The following is a 23220-nucleotide window of genomic DNA, read 5'->3' on the forward strand; positions in this document are numbered from 1 at the left end:
GGGGCTTCTTTTATACTGCTGGTGGAGGTGATTCCCTTCTGTGTTTACCATAGCCCTCCCCTTCCTTTTCACAATTCAGGAATTATTTTAACGGTGTCTTTCCTATCAGCCAGTCCAAATATCCTCTTGTTAAATATTTCAGGGGCCTGTACTTGAAGAGAGACATGATTTTCTCAAATCTGTGAACAGGACACTTTTTTAAAATGTCAAAATAAACCATCTGCTTGTACAACTGTTTCTAATTACTTCCCTGCCTAGACTCTCCACTGGAGGAGTTTGGCACCCGCACCCCGCCCAGAGCGGATCCACTGCCCAAGTCTTCGCAGGCAATTGAGCTTCCAGGAGGAGCCCAGAACCTGTGAGCTCCGGTATCCCAAGTCCTTCTGCCTGGACATCTGCTGGTGACATTTCTTCCTCCTGCTGCCTCGGGTGGAAGCCCCACCTAGCAGCAGTGCAGCTGGTCTGCCCTCCCTCCTGCAGAGCTCAGCATGCATCCCCCAGGCTTCAGGAACTTCTTGTTGCTGGTGTCCTCCCTTCTCTTCATTGGGCTGTCAGCTGCTCCTCAAAGCTTCTTACCATCTCTGAGGTAAGTTTGGTTTACTGTTGTTTGAGACATGCCTGCCCTGTTGTGGGTGGCAGAATTCAAGCTTACAGATGACTGTCATACGCCAAGAGCAGTTACTAAATGGGATGTGAGATAAACAGTTTTTAACCTGTTCTGCCTTTTCTTTCTTTATATCTAACTTTAATGTTGTTTCATAATCTTTTCATCCACTTTTCTTTGGAAAAATACTCATTGAATAAAGCGAATATCATTTCTCCCTCTGCAAATACATGTTAGGGTTTTTTGTTTTTGTTGTTTTTGTTGTTACTTTTTCTTACTTCAAGTCAAAGATGTACTTATGCACACTTGTCTTTACCCCATAGCCTGTAAGGCAGTCTTGTTTCCACTTTCTAATATAGCACCCACTTGATGGCCCTGTCACACCTTGCATTGCATTTTGAAAGAAGCAACAAGTTCCATTCCAGCTTTTAAAACATAGACTACTTAATGTCTGCTTCAAGTATAATTTAAAAGCATTACTTCCTATCATATATATGACACGTTAAACTTTTTCTATACATTCCTCTCTTAATTTTTACCAAATAATCTCCCTCTAGCTATTAGATAACAATGAGCGCTTTTTAAAGAGGAAGAACAAAAAGCCAGGCAAGTATCATACTTCAGACTAATTTGCATTTAATCAAAATGTGCATTTAAGATTCAGTGGCAATCCGCCAAGGAGCAAGAGGCCGTCGCCTCTGTCTACTTGGAAGGTGCTATTTTTAGTCATGTTTAAAACAACCCTTCAGAGGCTTGCTTGGCCCACAGAGAAAATGAGGCTGCAGGCCTCTTCACGAGTGTGGACTGGGAGTAGAAGGGGCGGGGTCTGTGTCTGACTGTGGCCTAGCTGTGGCCTTTGTTATCTCCTGCAGAAGCCTGTCGGGCGCCCCCTGCAGGCTGTCCCGGGCAGAGTCCGAGCGCAGATGTCGTGCACCTGGGCAGCCCCCAGGGAGCGCTCTGTGCCATGACCGTGGCCGGTGCGAGTGTGGGGTCTGCATCTGTCACGTGACCGAGCCTGGCACCTACTTCGGTCCACTGTGTGAGTGCCATGAGTGGGTATGCGAGACCTACGACGGGAAAACCTGTGCAGGTAAGGCAGAGGCGCTGTTCCCTTGGGAGTCACCTGCATCCAGTTACTGCTATCAGAGGTCATGCGTCTATGAATTTTTGGCATCATTTATTGCAATATTTCTTTTCCTCTGTGACCCTCACTTAAGTGAAAATTATAAATATAAGCCTGTATTATATGCTTATAAAATATAATTGCACACATATATGTATATATAAATATATGAGATATAAACATATTTAAATATATATAAATATATATTATATATACATACTTACATTCTACATTTCACCTGCCTCTCCTGTGGCTCCTTATCATGGACTTGATTCTTCACAGCCTCATATCTAGAGTTACATTGATGGATTCCCTTATCCCTCTCAGACATGTTAATCATATTTGAAGATTCTGATCCTCATTTTATAGAAAATATAGGGGTGCCATTTTCCTCAAAATCAAGCAGGCCGATTGCATCTTTGAGCTCACTTTTGCCTTTCACTTTTAGGGTATGTTTCACAGAGAGATAGAGAGGTACATATCTAAAACCATGATAGAAAAAAATTAGCAAGTCACATATTTACTTGGATGCATTTTGTTTTAACTGCTTGGAATTCTAAGCTGTTGTTTGTCTTGCATACTTGAAAGCATAATTCTTTTTTTTTTTTTGAAAGTATAATTCAAGTTCATCAGAAAGTACTATTAAAAAGGGTCAGAACCTTTAACTTCTTTAACAGTTTTGTGTAACTTGGCCATTTAATTGTGGCTATGAGCCTGCCTCAGTTAATTTATCCTGACCAATACACTAGCAAAGCCAGAATGATGTGTGCCAAACAGGGCTTGGCTGATGAGTAGGAAAACAAAGCAAGTTATTTTACCCTTGAGTCTGCTAGAACTAAGGTGTCCAACAATAACATCAAGAGATCAAAACTAAATTTATAGCAGCAATGTTTTCCCTCTGAAACTGGGCCTAAGAGTACACTGGGAGAGTTCTAATAATTAGGTTGTATGAGACTTGAAAAAGTCATCCTGGAAGGTACTCAGAGGAGCATGGATGCTTCTAGGTGCCTTGTCTGTGAGACCTCGTGAGAGCTGTGACTCAGCCCTGGTCATAGAACTACAATAGCTTCAATCCTGAATGATTGGGGGTGTCTCCTTGGAATGAAAGTGAAGCTTTATCTGCATTTCATTCCAAATTCAACAATCACCCAGTCTGTAACCATACTTTTGGATACTTTATTGGGTTCTTTTTATCTATCTTCCTACTCCACCCTTATCCCTTCCAACACCCCAACACTAGGCAGGAGAAAAAGAAGGATAACGGGGAAAGAGAGCATTTATTTTCTTAGACTATTTCTGGCTGATTAGAGGCATCTAGTTCCTTGGGGGCAAGTTTGAACTTCATTGTCAGGATATCCAATTTCTCCTACTTATCTCTTTGCTTACAACCACATCAGCACTGGAGCAGCAACATCCTTTTTCAGGGGTCTGGCTTATTTAGACCCTCTGAAGAGTCCCCAGAATTCCAAATGTAATTACCTTCAGATGGAAAAATCATGCCCCTTCCTGAGCATGCGACAAATCATAGTTAGCTGCTATGATTAGTCTGAAGTATCCCCATATCCCATACCTATAATTAAAAAAAAACATATTCCCATAACATTTTTGTGTTTTTAAAGAGACCAAAATTCTCATTATCCCCGTCTCTCTGGCTTTATTGTCTCTGGCAAGGCCTTCAAAATGGTATGAGTTTTGAAAAAAAAAATCAATCCAGGGTTTTTAGTGTTCTTGTTTGATTAAAAAATATAGTGGTGAGATCTAGCATTTAGCTAGTAAAACTAGCAATGATGGCTGAATGCCATCCCATAAGCTTCCCTGCTAAGGGTCCTGGCTGGTACCTTGCTGTGAATCTGGCTTGTGATGCTGTGGGTTTTGGAGTTCCTTCTTCTTCCTTGAAGGAACTGGTTGTTTACTTATAACATCTTAGTCACTGAATTCCTTCCTTCTTGATACTAGACACAGGACCAAGTCACATGTTTTCTGTGCCTTTCTGTAAATGGCAAAGTCCTTGTTTGGTCACAGCTGAGTGAAATATTTGTGTGCTTTTGACATTTTTACTTTGCAGAGGAATGCATGCACTACTGGTGGCCACTGAGATTTCCCTTGAGGTTCTTCTATGGTATCTGGCCCTGACAGAGTGGTGAGCAAATTTGCCAGGCTCAGAAAGAATTTTTACAGGAAGCCCAGAGCTGCCTTGACAACTCATCCTCTTGTTCTGTGCTTTCAGATTTAGCTTCTCCATCGTATTTTCAATTTCACAATTAGTATGAAAATCTGGTAAAATAATTTTGGTTTTGTTTGTTTGTTTTGTGAATCCATCTGACTTGATAAAACCCTGTAAGTCCTTTGTGGAAAATAATAATTACCAGAGACTTCCTTTTGATTTCGAAGAAAATAAATCCTGCTTTTGAACATAACAGTTGGAGTATAGAATCTGTGAGAAAATTTTAGACTTCAAATCCTAGTCCATCTACTATTTGAAATTGGATGTTGCTTAAACATCTAAACCTTCATTTCTTCATCTGAAAGAAAATAGAAATATTTAAAAAGTATTTAGTTTATTTTATGTGTATGAATATTTTGCTGCAGGTTTGCATGACTATGTGTATTTCTGGTTCCTGAAAAGCTCAGAGGCAGATGTCCAATCCCCTGAAATGGTGGTATAGATAGTTGTAAGCCACCAAGTGGATGCTGGAAACTAATTTAGGTCTTCTGTAAGGGTAACAGTTGCTTTTAACTACTGAGTCACCTTTCCAGTCCCACAAAAGGAGTATCTTATAGGATCAACAGTAATGATCTTATAGGATTATTGTAAAGTTTAATATGTATAAAACATTTCATGTAGTGTCTGACATGAGGGGAATGCTCAAAGCATACTAATGTTTTGATGTGTATCGAACTGTGGGTGGACAGGTAAAAAGATAAATAGGTAGATCTGGCTTTATGAATTTTTGGGTATTGTGGCAGAGATCAATCTAATTTTCTTTTTGTAGCCAGGGCCTGTTATTGATTTGAGGCTCAAAAAGTCAAGCAAGGATAGCAATTTTGGCCTAGCCTCAAAACATCTGCATTATGCACAGTCTGCCCTTTTAAATCACAGTCAGGATTCTTATACTGTGAATCATAAGAACTGTGCTTATTTTAGTTTGAGCTGGTTGAAAATGTCCACACTACCACAAATATGTTTCTTTCAATGCCCATGTGTTCATGGTACCTGAATCTATCTCTCACTTCTGCAGCATACAGATCTGGCTACTGACAGTTTCTGTGGGTGTGATGGTTTATTGTGGGATAAACTAATTTTGGTAAATTGTATCTGTGACAGCAGCAGCATTTTTCTTTGCACGAAAATAAACTTTAGTTTGGTATTTCTAAAGCATCCCTGGATAAACCCCATGAGTAGCAATGATATACTTTATTAAAATAAAACATTGGCTTCCTAAAAACTTTTTAGAGTTGCTTTTGAAGTACGTCACTTAAAATTGATCAGTGTCCCTTTCACGGACACAGATACCCACAAAAACATGGAAAGCTAAAGTCGGGTGTTAAGAGAGGTGGATCATGGTTAAGAGCATGTGTTGCTCTTATAGAAGACCCAAGTTCAGTTCCTAGCACCCATGTCAAGTAGCTCACAGTACCTTGTAACTCCAGCTCCATGGGAATATAACACCTTTGGCATCTTAAAAAATTAGTGTAACTGGGGACAACTACTGAATTCAGTTTAGATAACACAAAGTACTGTGTGTTAAGTAGGTGCTCTACTGTCAAAGTGGTTGTGAAATTGGGGCTATGTAGTTACTTAACAATTGTCTAGAGAGGCCACCAGAACTACCAAGTACATATAATGCCGCGTAGGGTATAATTCCAGTGAGGATGCCATTGATCCAGGTATTGAACACTGTGGTTAAAATTTTGTTAAAGAAAGGAAACAATTGATGTAAAATGTTAAGGACAGGAAATTGTTAGGAAAAAAAACGAATTGAAATTACAAATAAGGAAGCTTTCAGGTACCAGGTGAGATTTGGGAAGACATATGGATGCACTAACATAAGGAAGGGCACACAGGTTTGGCTTGGCTGGATCTTAGCAGCATAGACAAAGTAGCAGGGAACCTGTTGAAAGAAGTTAGAGTTGAAGAAATTAAATAGAGCAATAAACCTTGACGCAGCTTGTGCCTCTTAAACAACAGCTAGGAGCAACTGCATTCTGGAATATAAGAGTGATGGCTTGTGCTCTGGTTCATAGATGTGACGTGGTACACAAGGGCATAGTGTGAAGTAACGATTCGGTGGACAATAATTTAGTTTAAATGCTGTGTACATTTGTATCCTAAGGGAGAAAGAACAAGACAGAATTGGGATGATTTTTTTAAAGGTATTTAAAAGCATTGTTCTTGTGATTTGGCATTCAAGGGTAAGTGAGATAATGGATGGAAACGGAGAGAGGTGTGAGTGGATGGGAATGTGATAGAACAAATGGAATAAGTAGGTAAGGGAAAGAGCTAGTTAACTTTTAACCAGTGGCTTACAGCCCTTATTAAAGAACAGCGTTTTTATGTAGAAATGCCATGGTGTGCAGAACAACTGCTTGAGGAATGAGCCTCTACTCCATTAACAATAATCCTGGGACTGGATAGAAATCTTGCCTGAACTGTTAACTGGTTTGAATAAATAACAATGAAACTTCTCTGAATTCAGTGTCTTTATGAAGAAACTTGTATCAAGTATTATATTCCAAATAATTTCCATGTTTATATATAAACATATTTGAGTAATATTATATATGCATTTATTCAGGCTATTTAACATTCTTATCTACACTAGTTTTATCAACAAATATACAAAAAGTATAATGGAAATAACATTAAATATCATTGGCATATGTGGTTTTCTTGCAGTTATTTCTGAAATTACACATGTTAGTTAAATAACTACCATGGTAGTTAAATAACTACTTATATGACTTTGTAAGAATATTATACTTTCTGGATTTTCATAACCTGAGGACTGTTTGACCCACTTCTCTGCCCCGTAGTTATATTTTCTATTAGACTATTGAGTAACTTCTTTCCAAGCCTATTTTTATGGATTCATGCTTTGGTTTTCCTCTCTTAGTCATTTTCTATTCCCTGTTTCCCTTCTTCGAGACTTACCCAATGTTCCTTGTCCATCATTTTGCCTTTGTCTAGCTCTTCTTGGGCTTAGCCTTCTCTTCCTTTCTCCATGGCTTCAAGTTAAAGTCTTGGCGTACCTAAGATCACTGACAGTCTTTAACCTCCATCTCCACTGAAACACCATACTGGCCAGACTCTAGTTTGCACATTGTTTCCTTTTATGCCCTTCCTTCATGGTCTTGGCACTACTTACAATTTTGGATTAGGTTTTACCAATACTAGCTTCCTCAATTTACATGAGCTTTGGGGGTACTCTGTTCTTGTGGATAATCTGCTTATTTGGTGTGGAAAGAATTTAGTTTCCTGTGCTTATATTTCTGAAGTGATTGTTTTTCTGCAGCTAGTCTACTTTGTGTCTGAGAGCCTTTCTGCAGTTTCTATGTCAACCCCTGCCAATGTCTCAGAATCACCAACAGGATGTCCAGTCCTTCTCATGCTGCCATATTTGAGTGTCTTCTCTTGTTTGATGCCCACAGATCCATGTCTCTTTTCATTATGTTGAGTCAATTCTCCACCTTTAAGGACCACTAGTCCAAACTTACTTAGATAACCCAAGGTAATCTATTCATCTCAAGATTCCCCTTTGTCATGTAAGGTAATCTATTTATAAGTTACAGAAACGTGAAAGTAGATAATTTTTGAGGACTTTCTGATGTAATCACCCTACTGTAAATTGCTATGCATGTGAACAGCAAGGGAAAGTTTCTGTGTCTATCAACACCTTAGTTCTGTGTAGGCAGGACAAATTGTAGGCCAAAGGTTTTGTGGAAGGTTGATGTTTATGATGTTTTGAATAGATTTGGCTCCCACACATTCACATGTTTGAATGCTTGGTCATAGGGAGTAGCACTATTAGGAGATATGGCCTTATTGAAGGAAGTATGTCACTGTGAAGGCAGACTTTGAGGTCATATATGCTCAAAATATTCTCAGTATGGCACAGTCTCCTTCTGTTGTCTATGAATCAAGATGTAAAACACTCAACTCCTCCAGCACTATGCTTGCTTACATGCCACTATGCTTGTCAGCATTATGATTAAAGATTAAACCTCTGAAACTGTAAGCCAGCTCCAATGAAATGTTTTCCTTTATAAGAATTGTCTTGGTCATGTTATCCCTTCACAGCAATAAAAGCCCTAACTAAGTGTCCCAATCCCTCTATTGGAAATCTTTTATGGTTACAGGAGTTGGCTGGTTCTGATTCCATATCACCAATTGCTAGAAGTCTTAGCTACTGTCACCCTCATAGAGTCCTAGGAATTTCCATTGCCCTAAGTTTCTAGCTTGTCCCAGAAATGTCCTCTGCCCCCATTCTAGTTGTTTTTCCCAGTACTCTCTCCCTCCACCATCCCCACACCTGATCCCTTTTGTTCCCATCCCCATAGTCACTGCTGTCCAGTCCCCTCTCTTGGTCTATTCATGATGCTATTCTATTTCTTCTTTTCAGTGAGATTTACTAGTCTATCCTTGTTACTTAGCTTCTTTGGGTCTATGGATTGAAGCATGGTCATCCTTCTTTACTTTACAGCCAATATCCACTTATAAGTGGGCACATACCATGTTTGTCTTTCTTGGTCTGGGTTAACTTACTTAGGGTGATCTTTTCTAATTCCACTCATTTGCCTTCAAAGTTCATGATGCCATTGTTTTTAATACCTGAGTAATATTCCATGGTGTAACTGTACCACATTTTCTTTATCCATTCTTTTGTTGATGGACATCTAGGTTTTTTTTTCCAGTTTCTAGTTATTATGAATCCTTATCCATCATATGATGGAGCATCGTTTGAGTATATATGCTGGAGTGGTATGGCTGGGTTTTGTGGGAGTTTGATTCCTAACTTTCTGAGAAAACCCCAAATAAATTTCCAAATTGGCTGTACAAGTTTTGACTCCTATCAGCAATGGAGGAGTGTTTCCCTTGCTCTACTCCTTGCCAGAATGAGCTGTCTCCTGAGTATTTTTTTTCTTAGCCATTCTGATTGGTATATGATGGGGTCTTAAAGGAATTCTGATTTGCATTTTTCTGATGGAAAAGGATGTTGAACATTTCTTTAAGTGTTTCTTGTCAATTAGAAATTCCTCCATTGAGAATTTTCTGTTTATATCTGTGCTACATTTAAAATTGGATTATTTGGTTTGTTGATGACTAGTTTTTTGAGTTATTTATATTTTTTGGATATTGGCCTTTTTTCAATAGTCTGGTTGACAGAAGCCATCTAGGAAAGGCTAAGGCAAGCAGAAATGTGTTCTGGAGATGGGCCACCATTTTGCATGGCTACAATGGGTGAGCACTGACAATGTACAGTCTTTAGAGACTTCATCCCAAGATTCCATCTTGTTGCTGATATGCCTTTCCTATCATTGTGTCATAGCCTAATCATCTCTGGGCATTAGATTACTCTATTGGGCGGATTTTCTGCAGATCAGCATGAAGATGTACTTTCATCATGTAGTAATGCTGTTTATATAAACTGATAATTTCATAATTCCTGATAATGATTTTATAGAATCCCTAAATTGCTACAAGTAATCTCAAGCCCTATGTAGAATAAAAGTTGCAAATAGAGCCCTACAAACCTTCACAAGTCAAGGGCTAATTGCACTAGGAAAAGAAAGCAGGCTTGGAACAAATTATGATCAAGGAAATATTCTCTCTAGGTTAGCTATGAGATCATTACCTGGCAACTAAAGTTGCCAGGGAATAGACAATTTATATTAGGTGTAAGGACAGAAAAAAAATATTGACTAGTTTATTTATACAAAACTTCAAAATAATAATACACAAGGCAGATGATTTGTCTCTTGACAAAACTGCAAACTTATTGTGCTAAAATTATTGTTTTAAACTTATAATGAATTTAGAATTCTAGAAGATAGATAATGAATGTTCAGTCAGGTTCTAGTTCTAATGGAAAGACATGTAAACAATTCTGTTACAATTTCTTAAGTCTTATCAATCTATTACATGAATTAGTTCCTTAAACTTACTATGAACTTATTAGAATGTAAAAGTATTTAGAAAGTCATTTAATGAAGTATCATGTTGTAAGACTTCTAACTGATAGTTCTATGAGGTAAATTTTTGAATAAGTATAAATACTGAGAACAGAAATAAAGTTTTGTTGGAGCTTCTTTTCTCTGCTTCATCCAGAGTAGGTGAGTGTTTTTTTCTGTATGCCTGTCTCCTTCCTTTCTGTCTCACAAAGAGTTAATGTACTCAGTCTCTCACCTGATTAGAAAGGAGCCTGAGAGGTAAAAGAACAAAGAGCCCTAATAACTTATTTCTTTTTCTTAATCTTCTTAAATCACCAGATGTCGCTGCCATCTCCAACCAGCAGAAAAGAAGTGACGAAACTGATGTCCTTCTCAAGGCAGTTTATTCAGGAACATATCTATGTGCACTAAAAGGATCCCCCCTTCCCGATCTCTCTCAGTCATCCCCTTTTATACCCTCTAGTCCACTCTCCATCACCCCATTCCATGTAGGCATAGTTCATTGGCTCAGGACTACATTTGTCATGTCATCTGATCTTTTGTCGTGGTGCATCTGTGCAGTGCAGTTTAACTGAAGTGGCTATCTTGGGGGATATGAGGATGTCAGATGTTAGCCATTAGACTTGGCAGCAGTCCCAGGTGCCATCTAGGGGCCGCAGCCAAACCGGCTCCTCACAACCAGAAGCCAGCAGCTTTTGGCCATGGAATAACAAAGAGTTAACGAAAGAGAAAGTTTACCAAAAGTAAGCTACTTTTGCCACCATAATTGCAACTTTTGCTCTGGCAACTGCCAACATCCATCACTGCCTGACTCAATCTACCCTGGATGCTGGGCTGGATACCAGCAATGGTGAAGAACCTTTTCTATTCTTTGGACTGCCATTTTGCCCTTTTAATGGTATCCTTTTCCTGTCAGAAAATTTGCAGTTTCATGAGGTTCCATTTATTAATTGTTCATCTTAGTGCCTAAGCTGTTGGTGTTTTGTTCAGGAAGTTGTTTCCTGTGCTAATACATTCAAGGCTTTCTCATCAATCATGTTTAGTATACCTGGTTTTGTGTTGACTGCGGTCTGTCATTTTGCCCTTTTGTCTCTGTTGCTATTGCATTCAAGGCTACTTACCATTTTCTCTTCTATTGTGTTTAGTGTACCTAGTTTTATGTAGAGGTCTTTGATCTACTTGGACTTGAGTTTTGTGCAATGTGACAAATATGAATGAATCTATTTGCAATCTTCTACATGCCAATGCTCAGTTAGACTATAACCATTTATTGAAGATGCTTTCTTTTTTCCATTGCATAATTTTGTTTTCTTTGTCAAAAATCAAGTGTCCATAGGTATCTTGATTTACTTCTGTGTCTACAATTTGATTACATTGAAAAACATTTCTGTTTTTATGCCAATACCATACAGTTTTTATTATAGCTCTGAGGTAAAGCTTGAAATCAGGGATGGTGATACCTTCAAAAATTCTCTTATCCAAAAATTCTCTTATAGTACAGGATTATTTTAACTATTATATTTGTTTGTTTTTATATAACGTGGAATATTATTCTTTCATTGTCTGTAGAGGATTGTGTTGGAATTTTGATGGTAATTGCATTGAATCTGTAGAATGCTTTTGGTAAGATGACCATTTTTACTATATTAATCCTAAGATCCAGGAACATGAGAAATCTTTCCATCCTCTGATATCCTCTTAAATTTCTTTCTTCAAAGTCTTGAAGTTCTTGTTATATAGGTTTTTCACTTGCTTGGTTAGAGTTACACCAAGATATTTTATATTATTTGTGGCTCTTTAAGGGTTTTGTTTCCCTGATTTCTTTCTTAACCTATTTATCATTTGTATATAGGAGGACTACTGATATTTTTGTGTTAATTTTGTGTCTAGGTATTCATCTAGCAGTTGCTCTCTATTTAATTTGATGTTGTCATTTGACTGTATATATAATATATACTAAAGACTGTATTTTGCCTTTATTATGTTTAGGTACGGGCCTTGTAACGTTGATCTTTCTTTCATTATGAAGAGGTGTTGAATTTTGTCAAAGACTTTTTTAACATCCAATGAGATGTTCAAGTGTGTTATTTTCCCCAATTTGTTTATACAGTGGATTATATTAACAGATTTTTGTAAATTGAACCATCCCTGCATCTCTGTGATGAAGTTTACTTGATCATGGTGGATGATATTTTTAATGTGTACTTGGGTTCAGTTTGCAAGTATTTTATTGAGTATTTTTGCTGCTTTTAATAATCTTTTTATTATTATGTGGCAAGAGGATTTTCCTTCTTGGTCCAAACTGATTGGTGTTCTATAAGATTCTTGTATGTTTATAGGCATGTTTTTATTTAGGTTAGGAAAATTTCTTCTATGAGTTTGTTGAAAATATTTTCTGGTCCTTTGAGCTGAGAATATTCTTCTTCTATTTATATTATTCATAGATTTGGTCTTTTCATAGTGTCTCAGATTTCCTGTATATTTTGTATTGGGAGCTTTTTGTATTCTACATTTTCTTTGACTGATGTATCAGTTTCTTCTATAATATCAATAACCGAGTTTCTCTCTTCTTTTTCTTATACTTTGTTGGTGATGCTTGTGTCTGTAGTTTCTGTTCTCTTTCCTAGGTTTTCCAGCTCCAGGATTCCATCAGTTTGTGTTTTTTTTATTGCTTCTATTTCCATTTTCAGGTCTTCAACAGTTTATTCATTTTCTTCCCCCGTTTGCATTTTTCTGGATTTCCTTAAGGGATTTATTCATTTCCTTTTTAAGGAACTCTATAATCTTTATAAGATTGTATTTAACGTTATGTTGTGGTGCTTCAGCCATGTTGGAATATCCAGTGCTTTGTGTAGTAGAATAGTTGAGTTCTGGTAGTGCCATATTGCCCTGGCTGTTGTAGATTGTGTTCTTATGCTGGCCTCTAGTTATCAGGGGTTGGAGTTATAGTTTATCTTTGTTAGATGGATGGATCTTTTAAATTTGGGGGTTTTTGTTTTGTTTTGTTTTTGTTCTTGTTGCTGTTGTTGCTTTGTTTTTAGATATTTTTTCCTTGTTTCTGTTTCTTCTCTGTTATTCTGGCCTGAGTTGGCTGGGCTTCTGGTAACCTAGTAGAATGTCCCTGCTGGGGTTTTTGTGAACTGCATGATTGCTGAGGTTTTGGGTGTTTACATTGCCTTTAGGCTCCCTAGAACTAGCACAGCCTCTAGGAAAGAAATCTTCTTTTAAAATTGTGGGCCAGAATATGGAGCCCAGGAGATGGGGTGCAGTTTAGGGCTGTTGGTTGTGCTTTTTAGGGAGTTAGAAGGCAGAGGGTGGAATATTATCTGGGTTCCCTAGTGCAGTTGTCATCTCTGGGCAAACAGCTGGGGTTGTGGGCAGGAATATGGAGACTAGGGAATGGGGTTGATTTCTAAATAATCTTATTATGATCCTTACTATTTACTAAAAATACACTAATAGAATGTCACTGAATAATGGCTTGGCATATTGCTCTATCAAACTACAGAGGGTTTACTGTATCTTTTGTTTTGATATAGGATTTTGAATTCAGGTCTCCAGTTTAAAATTATCCACATATCCAATTGAAAGCTCCCATAAAAGAGGTACACATAGCTTCCTGGTATTCTGGATTTTGCACATTCGTATAGTCATTTTCATGAGCATGAGGGGGCTTTCAGGCATACAGGAAGTGATGCTACAGCTGCCTTCCTTGTTTTCTGATCTTGGCAAAAAGGAGCTTCAGACCAGTGTAATTAGGAGAGCAATAGCTTTTGCACCTTGGGAAACTTAGTTCCCAAGGTTAGTCTGGGATTCAAGGACCAGAATCATACCTGAGAGAGTGGAGTCTTGTATATCTGGGACCAGGGTGCTGCAGGGATTTTCTGTGGTGTTTTTAGGCCTCTTCACAGGTGAATTCTCAAGCTATTTTCCATTAACACTTAAATTGGTAAAGATAGAGAGCTGGAAGAAGGTTACAAATCTCATTTTCTCTGGAAAAAGAGTGCTTTGTCTTTTCAAGAATCACATTTCCTGGCAAATAAGAAACTATATCTTGTAATAGAAATCACTATTTCACCTATTCCAAATAATCTTACTTAGGGTTGGGTAGAAGAATGATGGCTTTATAAAGGGAAAAGAAAAAAAGGACTTTATAAGGACAGTGGCCTGACCTTATCCCACCCCAGTCTTTTCTCATGCTGTAAAATAAGCATCATGGCTCCAAGACCTATCATAGCAATTGTCTATGAAGAGCCACTGGTTCAAACACCAAATTATTCTAAGTAGGTGGTTAACCACCGGAGTTTCCTGATTCAATATTTTATCAAGAAGTTTCTCAGGGAAAGACAGGCTAAAGCACATTTTAAGAGGTCAACACGTCTGAGGATTACTTCAAATTTCTCTTATGGCAAGCAGTAACTATACATTTATTACTAAGTTCATGTGAAAGAGCGAGGAGCCAAAATCAGAAAATCAAAACAGTATAAGTGTATTTATTTTTTTATTAGATATTTTCTTTATTTACATTTCAAATGTTATCCCCTTTCCTAGTTTCCCCTCTGAAAATCCCCTACCCCCTCCCCCTTCCCTCTACTCCGTAGCCCACCCACTCCTGCTTCCTGGCCCAGGCATTCCCCTATACTGGAGCATAGAACCGTCACAGGACCAAGGGCCTCTTATAAGTGTATTTCTTAATTAATGATTAATGTGTTCTCAAATCTACTATTATCTGCTGTGCAGAATACTTACACAAAACATAGTTACATAACTATAACAGCTGTTTTGACCTAAAAATAATCCATTTGTTTCAAGAAAGAAAATATTTGATATAGTGGATAAAATTCTCTCAATTACCTGCTTGAGTGGATTGGAGGCTTGAATTTAATGCTGAGTTGGTAACATAAGAGAATAGTAAAAATAACTTATATTTTCATATACTTTGTTGAAATATATATTCAATTTTTATAACTTTTAAGAAGTGGCAAATAAAATCATTTGACAGTTATACTGATAAATACTGAGTAAAAATTTGCCCTTCCAAAGACCAATATTAGTATTAACTTGAAGCACATTATTAGAGTGAAATTACATATTTAGGACAAATATTTTCACAGAGTTTTGGACAACTGAAATATGGACAAATTTTCAGGGGGCCTCATTTTACATTTTAAGATCAAATGTGAAATTTTTGATTCTTTAGAAAATCAAATGTTGATTCTCACATCTGCCCTTTGTTAGCGAATGTACATAAAAGCTTAAATACTGGAGAAGGAATCCCTTCTAGATGTATTCAAAGAAGTCATAATAACAGAAATTACTGACACAATTTCTTGGCATATCCAGGCACACCACTTAGTTATAATTGAAGCCCCTCAAGGGTATGTACTCTGCATTAACTATTATCTAAAGAAGAAAAAAAATCTCCTGGGTCATTAATGGAAGAAACCCTGCAATCTGCAGTTATCCTTGTCTATAAAAGTAAAAATAAATAAGTAAATAAGTAAGTAAGTAAATAAATAAATAAAAATAAAATGTGGGTGGAGTAAATCTGTGTACTTGTTATTTTCATGAACACAGACTTTCCTTATTTTTCCTGTGATGAAATTTTAGCTTTTATGAATGCCACGTTAGGAACGTCCTCTTTAGCTCTTATAATATTAAATCAATCATAAAGGAAACCTAGAAATTCAGGTACATCAGTTTTAATATATTTGTGACCCTTTAGATATGAAGTGTGGGGCTATGGAGTCCTGGAAGTGGGAGTAGGAGCTGGACCAGAGCAAGAGTGCAAGAGTCTGGATCTAGGCATTTTCAAACCCTAGAACTCTAACCCTGAGATACACAGCAATAGGATTGCTCCCCTACCCTCTGTCCTGTCCTGGCTAGCAGTCCTGCACCTTTACCTGTGCTCCTTGGTGGAGGTCCTGTACCATTGTAGCCAGGTTAAACTTCCTCTTTCCCTACAAGGTCCTAGCCACCAGCACCTGGAATAAATAAATGAGGTATTCCCAATACCCAGGCCCTGGATGTACACTCATCCTAAAAGCTCCTACCCATCCCTTAAAAATTTAAATAGCCTTTGTCCCCCACCACCACCACCACTAAAGGAGGTGTCTCACTGAAGCTGTCTCCTGAGACTGTTAAGCTCACAGCCATCTTCAGCCCCCACCGGTTCCTGCCTCACGTCCCATCTCAGAATCTACAGGTTGCAATCCCTGGCTCATTGTGTAGCTACAGGAATGAAGTGGAGCCAGAATGACATGAAAGCATTGTGAGCCTAGAGAAATGCAGAGTGAGGGACATCTACAGAGAACTGAAAGCTGATTCATCACGTGGGTTTGCTTTATCAGTTGGGTGCATGTGCTGGACTTTGGGTCTTGATATAAAGTGTCTGGGGGACATGATGAAAAATGTCATTCACCAGCCTTCCTGGATTCCTGAAATTCTTCCTGCATTTCAAATGGTTCTGCTGACAGGTGACGAAGCACTTTAAGACACAAGTGACAGAATAATGACCTATCATAACACAGACTTCACTGAGCTAAATAAGTTTTCCCTCCGTTGGGAACCTAAGAGGCTGATTTTGATAGGACAGAAATATCAAAGCAGACTGCCTGCGAAAACGCACAGGAATAGGAAATAATACAAAAACGCTCTCTGCTTTCACCAACTTTGTTCCTTATTGTGGGTCTTTTTGGAGTTACTAATTTTTTTGAGACGGTTGGATTGAAATTATGATGCATTTATTACATGTTTATGATGTGTGGTCTAAGGAAGAACGGTGACACCTTAGGTTTGAACTGTGGATGCATTTATTACATGTTTATGATGTGTGGTCTAAGGAAGAACGGTGACACCTTAGGTTTGAACTGTGCTTCGTTGGATGCAGAGACACTATCTGAGGGTGACGACTGAATCTGGTGACTGAATCTGGGTTGCAGAGAGGACTGGGAAACATCTGCTTACCTGCATCCGTGTTGAGGAGGAAGATCCTGTAACCTTCAGCTCATCTTGGAAGCTCTATTTCCATTGAGGATTTTAAGAACTTTTCTTCCATTGATAATTATTCCTGTGTGTGTTTTTCAGTTCTCTTTCTGTGAATCTAACCAAATGTGAATCCAAAATTTATTCAGGAAAAGGTATACCTAAACTAAATTCTGTTATTGTTTTCTGAAAAATACAGAATGACCACTATTTATTTATCATTTGTAATCACTGTATTGCCTCATGTTATGTGCACTATAGAGAGGATTTAGAGGTTATGAAAGGATATGTATATGCTATATGCAAATACTGTGTACTTCATATATAGATTTGAGTATTTGGTTGTGTCCACATATGCTCCTGAAACAGCTTCCCACAGATACCAAGAAAAACTATTTAATTATTACACAGTGCCTACATCCTATTGTAGCATAGGCAGCATAATTTTATAAAATTGAGTTCTTAGTGTCCCAGCAACTCAATATGGCTCCTTATGAAAACAGTAAGTAACCTTACAGCTGTGTGGTTACCAAGAACCGAGTAGTCTGCATTTCTCACTCTGTGCCAGACAGATAATATATGGAAGATGATAACCCTGAACTGAGTGGTGTTGTATGGCAACACTAGGACAAGAATAATAAATTCTTTTTCTATAAATAAATAAATAAATAAATAAATAAATAAATAAAAGAAGCCTTATATGGAGTGTGGCTCTTTGGATGAAAAATGGACTTACATGTTTGAATGTTTAGTCCTCAGTTGGTGGAACTATTTGGGAAGGATTAGGAGGGGTGGAATTGTTAGAGGAGGTATATTACTTGAGGATGGGTTTGAGGCTTCCAAAGCCAATGCCACCCTCAGTATCTCTTTTTGCCGGCAGCCTATGGGTCAGGATGTAGTTCTTACCTACCTCTCTAGTACCATGCCTGCTGTCAAAGTTCTAACCATGATGATAATATATTAACACCCTGAAGCTTTAAGCAAGCCCCTAGTAAAATATTTTCTGTATGTTGCTTTGGTCATGGTGTCTCTTCATAGCAGTAGAATAGTAACTAATACATGGAGCAAGCAAAAGGAAAGAAGGAAGGAAGGAAGGAAGGAAGGAAGGAAGGAAGGAAGGAAGGAAGGAAGGAAGGAAGGAAGGAAGGAAAGAAGAGAGGAAGGAAGGAAGGAAGGAAGAGAGGAAGGAAGGAAGGAAGGAAAGAAGAGAAAGAAAGAAGAAAACTATTAATAACAATAATGGAACTTGTAAGCCTATTTTGAGTTTTAAATAAGACACTGATAATTCTCTTCACACTTAGTGTTTGCTATATTCATTTTTCATGGAGTTAAAATATGGTAAGTCATCTCATCACACTAAAGATGAAGGCAAGCATCTGTGAGAGGTTAAATAGAGTGCCTAAGATCCTCGTTATCTGATGTCCAAACTACATAATCCTTTATTCTTATTATGTTAAACCATTCCAAATGATACACCAAGTAACAGATACACAAAAGTATTAAATCTCCTCTCTGCAATTCCGAATGACCATATACAGTATCAAGCTACAATTATTAAATACTGTTTTCATGCCTGGGCAGAGTAATGAGAAAATGGAAAAGAACTGTCTGGGTTGAAAAGTTTGTTCTATTTATTTTGAACTGTGTGGTTTGAGGAAATAAACTGATTTTATTGTGCATCTATTTCCTCCTTATATTGTTATTGTGAGTGTAAGGACTAGAAAAAAACCCCTGGCATGTTGTGAGGACTCAACAGAAGCTACTTTTACTACTATTGTCAGCTTTATAAACTCATTTCCATATCTAATTATGTTGTATACTCCTCAAGCACAGTAATATATTCTATAATATTGTATTTGTGTATTTATGAATTACTCCCAATTCAGTGACTTAGAAAAAATAAATATTTACATCTCATTGTTGAAGATGCATTTTGAATACATCAAAGCCATAGTACAGGTTTAGGCTGGCTTAGATTTACACATGAGTCACACGAGCTTGCTTTCATCATGGAAGATGACTAGAAGGCCAAAGCAAGAAGAATTATGTGTGGTCTCTCAGAACTCTGACTCAGAACTCCTTCCTTTCACTGTACAACACTAGATCCATGGGCAAAAGGAATCACCCGGTAAACCCAGAGCTGGGCATGAGAGTATGGCTCAAGTAAGTATTCCATCAGCCAGAAGATATTTCACAAGGCCTTATATTTAGAAAAAGCAATACTGCCAACAAATAGCTGTTTAGAGAGGGACAGTCTTCTCCAGATACAAGCCCTTTCATAGGTTATCCAGTGTACATACCAGCAACAGTAAATGAACTCTGTAGGGTGTGTGTGTGTGTGTGTGTGTGTGTCTGTGTGTGTGTAACAATAATAATTTTAGATGAGGTCATGAATTGAAGATGGAGTTGGTAGATAGACAGGACAGAAGATGGAGGAGAGAAAAGGTCCTGTTGTTCAAAATAACCTTGCTTAGATATATCCAGTCTCCATTTATGTAACTTCTATGTAATCCTTCTACAAATGTGCTGAAGATTCCACAGAGCATAGAAGCAAATAACTCCAGTTACTGAAACATGTCAGAGACGATTTCCAGATGCCATTAACTAACTCAGGTATTCTTTCTTAAGTTATTATTGAATTTTTACACATTTTCTACCTTGAAAGTATTTTTCTTCTTTAAAGATGACACTTTCACTTTTTTATTAATATCACACATATTTTTAAAATTAAAGTCATTGCTCTTACATATCCCTTTAAGTAGAATAATGTTGATGTTCTTAAGATAGTAGGTGATTGTTTTATCCAGATGGTTTCTGGAAGAAGTGGGTAATTAGACATGCAGGTAAATGAGAAGCTGAGTAGTTCCTGGTGTAGACTATCTCCTGTTCCCTTTATCATATATTCCAGTTCTTAATCACCTCCTTTTCAAAAGAAAGCTGAGATAATTCAGAAACTCTACATAGCCTAGCCTCACATGGGAACACTTTCTCAATGGAGAGTGAATTGCAGTTCTGATGAGCTTCCCTCTGCTCATCTTCATCAATCACTATTCTTTTCCAAAGTGGCTCACTTGTGTTTATTGATATCTGCTTTTTGTCCAGAAATTTTGGAAGTTCAAAGGCAAATAAAGAAAGAAATTTGCAGGATTTTCTAACTAACTTTTTAGCTAATTTGCTTCAAGTATTTTTTTTTGAACCTTAGTTTTCTTTTTATAGCAAAATAAAACACGCAAAATGTCTTCTCCAATATCCAAGGAAAACATGACAGTAATCAGACAATATCCAGAGTCAAAAGGCAATAATCTCTGGTTTCACATATTCCATGCTGTGGACTCAGTTTTGTAGGAGTAGACTTTTTAACTGAAGAGTCATGTTCTCTTTAATTTTTAAAAAGTTTCAGCCATTTAGGTCTGATAATGTTGCCAGTTGGCCCAAGTGGTGATTTTAGATATGAAAACCAAAACATCTGTCATGAATAAAAAGCAGAGCAGGAAGTTAAGGGCAAACTAAATCACAGAAAAATAAAGTTAGTAAACTTGAAGGTAGAGGATCAGAAACAATGCAAATTTAAAGTTTGCATTCTTTTTTAAAAGAAGGAATAAAGCAATGGTTATATGCAAAGAACTTTTGAAGGACTTCAATATCTCACAAGTCTATTATTTAGTCTGTGGGGAGCAGATGAAGTATTTGAATAAATAATGGCTGAAAACATTTCAAACATGAAGAAAATAGCATACTCATACAGATAAATTTCAATAAATCTAAAAGCAAAACAAGTCTGAAGAAAACTCCATGGATATACACTATAACCAAATTACTAGAGATTAGTAGCAAGGGGAAATATTAAAATTAGTTACAGCAGGATTATGTTTCACATACGGAAAGTGTATATAAGGATAACAGAAGAATTCTGTTACAAGAAAGTTAAAGGACATCTTCAAATTGCTAAAAATAAGGTTTTATATATATACATATATATATATATATATATATACACATATACATATATATATATATATATATATATATATATATATATATATATATGTTTATACCCAGAGAAGCAGTGATGTCTTTCTTTTTTAATAAAATAAAATTTATTATTATAAGTATGTGTGTGTACCTATGATATTTCTACATGCAAACATACATGTTTCATGACACTCACGTAGAGGTTGAAGGAAAACTTTCAGGAGTTGGTTCTTTCTTTCCATATGATATTCTAGATATCAGATTTAGGTTTTCATTGTCAGAGTTGCAGAACAAGCATTTGGAAGCCCTAAACTATCTCTTTGGTCCTGGGTGAAGTGTCTTTGAAAAATAAATGTGATGTAAAAAGTTTTTCAGACTTAATAAAGGCTGAAAATTTACTAGATGACTTGACCTACAAAGATATGCTTGAGATCATGTAATGTAAGTTGTGTAAACATGTAATATAGTCTTCATATTTTAAACTTACAACTCTTACAGCACTAAAGTTTTAAAGTGATGAGTATCATGTTTAGCACTGTAAATTGTGCCTATTTTAATCATTAATGGCAATTGTTATTCTTGTAGATGTCATTCATTTATTCAATAAGTACATGTGTTTCTAATACCTCAGGTGATATAAACATGTCTACATAGTATACATTTTAGCTGATCTGAGTTTATACAGAAGACTATCCTATAACTGTTAAACATCAGATGGTTGGTTTTTTGTTTTTTTTTTTAAATCATTCTGAGTGGCATCACTCAAATTAAAAAAAAAAAAATCCTGAAAGCAGGTGAAAAAGATCATAAGTCCAACCCCCTAGATCTGTGATTGTCAAGTTGGTAATTAGCTGTAATTAGCTCAGAACCCTAACTGATACCACTCACTGTTCTGTAACAGTTTTGTCTTACTATCTTTTAAACCTTGAAATGGGTTTATTGCTGTTCTAGCAGTGATCTTGGTGATCTATATTATTCTCTCTGCTGCATGTTTAGTTACACATGCCTGTGCTTTGTGGATTAGTGGAGTATCTGACCTGTCACAAAAGACAGGTGGCCTCATAGCCATTATGATTTTGTCTGATTGCTTTTATGTCCCATCAGTTGCTGAAAAAGACTGAGATACAGAAAGTGATAGATGGAGCCAGCCGTTAACAAGTCATTTTTGATGGTGGCATAAAATCAAACCACATTTGCCCCATTACCATCCCTGATATAAGAATGTATGGGTTACCTTGGAGATTTACATTGATGTCACTAATAAGAGAAAGTTATAATTAAAGATCATGGCTGTTTTTGTTGACACGTTGGTAGTGCAAACTAAGATGCAACTGGAAATGGAGCTGATAAAGTTAATTTTCTCTAGTATATGAATGTTACAGCTGCACAGTTTTAACTAACCTATGTTAAGACCCATGCTAAAGGCTGAAAGTAGTGGAACTTTAAAAATTTTCACACTAGAGGAAAACCCCCCAATGTTCTGCTAGTGATGAGGTCACTCATATGAAAGGACACAGTAATGCTGATGCATGGTGAAAAATAGAAATGATTGAGAGGTGGACCAAGGTCTTGGTGGGATGATTGCTAGCTTTCAGAAGAAGTAAAAGGCAAAATGTTTTCATGTTAACTTTGTCTCATAAGCTTAGTTGTAGGGCGGAAACACTTAAGGGAAAACAGCCTTGGTATTCAATTTACCCAGCACTTTTAACTGCTGAATTCTGCTCCCTGAAGATTCAGGTGTGGAAGCCCTCACCCCTTCTGATGGTGTTTGTAGATGAAGCTTTTAAAAAATGGGCAGGTTAGGAAGCAGTTCTTTACCCAGAACCTAATCCACTGACTTTCCAGTCTCCAAAATTGGGAGAAAGAAGGAATTTTTTTAAGCCATCAGAGCTACGGTATTTTTACTCTCGCAGGCCGTGCTGCATGTTTTATGTTTGTGTGTCACTTAGCATACCTTTCTTTGATGATATTAACTATTCTTATTTTATTCCGATTTATGAGATTAAAAACTCCAAGTAATTTATAATCCAAATGGGCATTGCTTTTCACAGAAAACACTTAGAACATGTATTGTTCTTTCTTTTGGAATTTCATATGCTTTGGATAAATGCATTTGTGACACCCTCAACAGTTACCCACCCAGGGGATGCTGCTGCTAGTTTGTTAAGAGAAAGGAAATGAGGTATAAGAGAGGATACTTTTAGAATCCAGGAAACCATTTGGTTCCATGGTGCTGAAATTTTATTGCAGTTTTTAGGAACTTTTTATAATTTCAGTGGATACACATTTCCTGCTCAGGTTTCTTACGGTAAATAGTAGGGAACTGAAATGAGACGGACTGGGCAGCATCCTATGGAGTCCCTGAGAG

General features: G+C 37.1%; 1 protein-coding gene across 1 annotated transcript in view; it reads left to right on the plus strand.

The window, feature by feature from the left end:
* Positions 1-316: 316 nt before the first annotated feature.
* The window catches only part of Itgbl1 (integrin subunit beta like 1), a 233355-nt gene continuing 210451 nt past the window's right edge, over positions 317-23220 (plus strand). The window contains exons 1-2 of the mRNA XM_021203044.1: positions 317-586; positions 1477-1694. Of these exons, the coding sequence (XP_021058703.1) occupies positions 489-586; positions 1477-1694 (316 nt within the window). The 5' untranslated portion in view covers positions 317-488. The remainder of the gene's footprint in view (positions 587-1476; positions 1695-23220) is intronic.

This window comes from Mus pahari, chromosome 8, assembly GCF_900095145.1.
Source record: "Mus pahari chromosome 8, PAHARI_EIJ_v1.1, whole genome shotgun sequence".
NCBI lineage: Eukaryota > Metazoa > Chordata > Mammalia > Rodentia > Muridae > Mus > Mus pahari.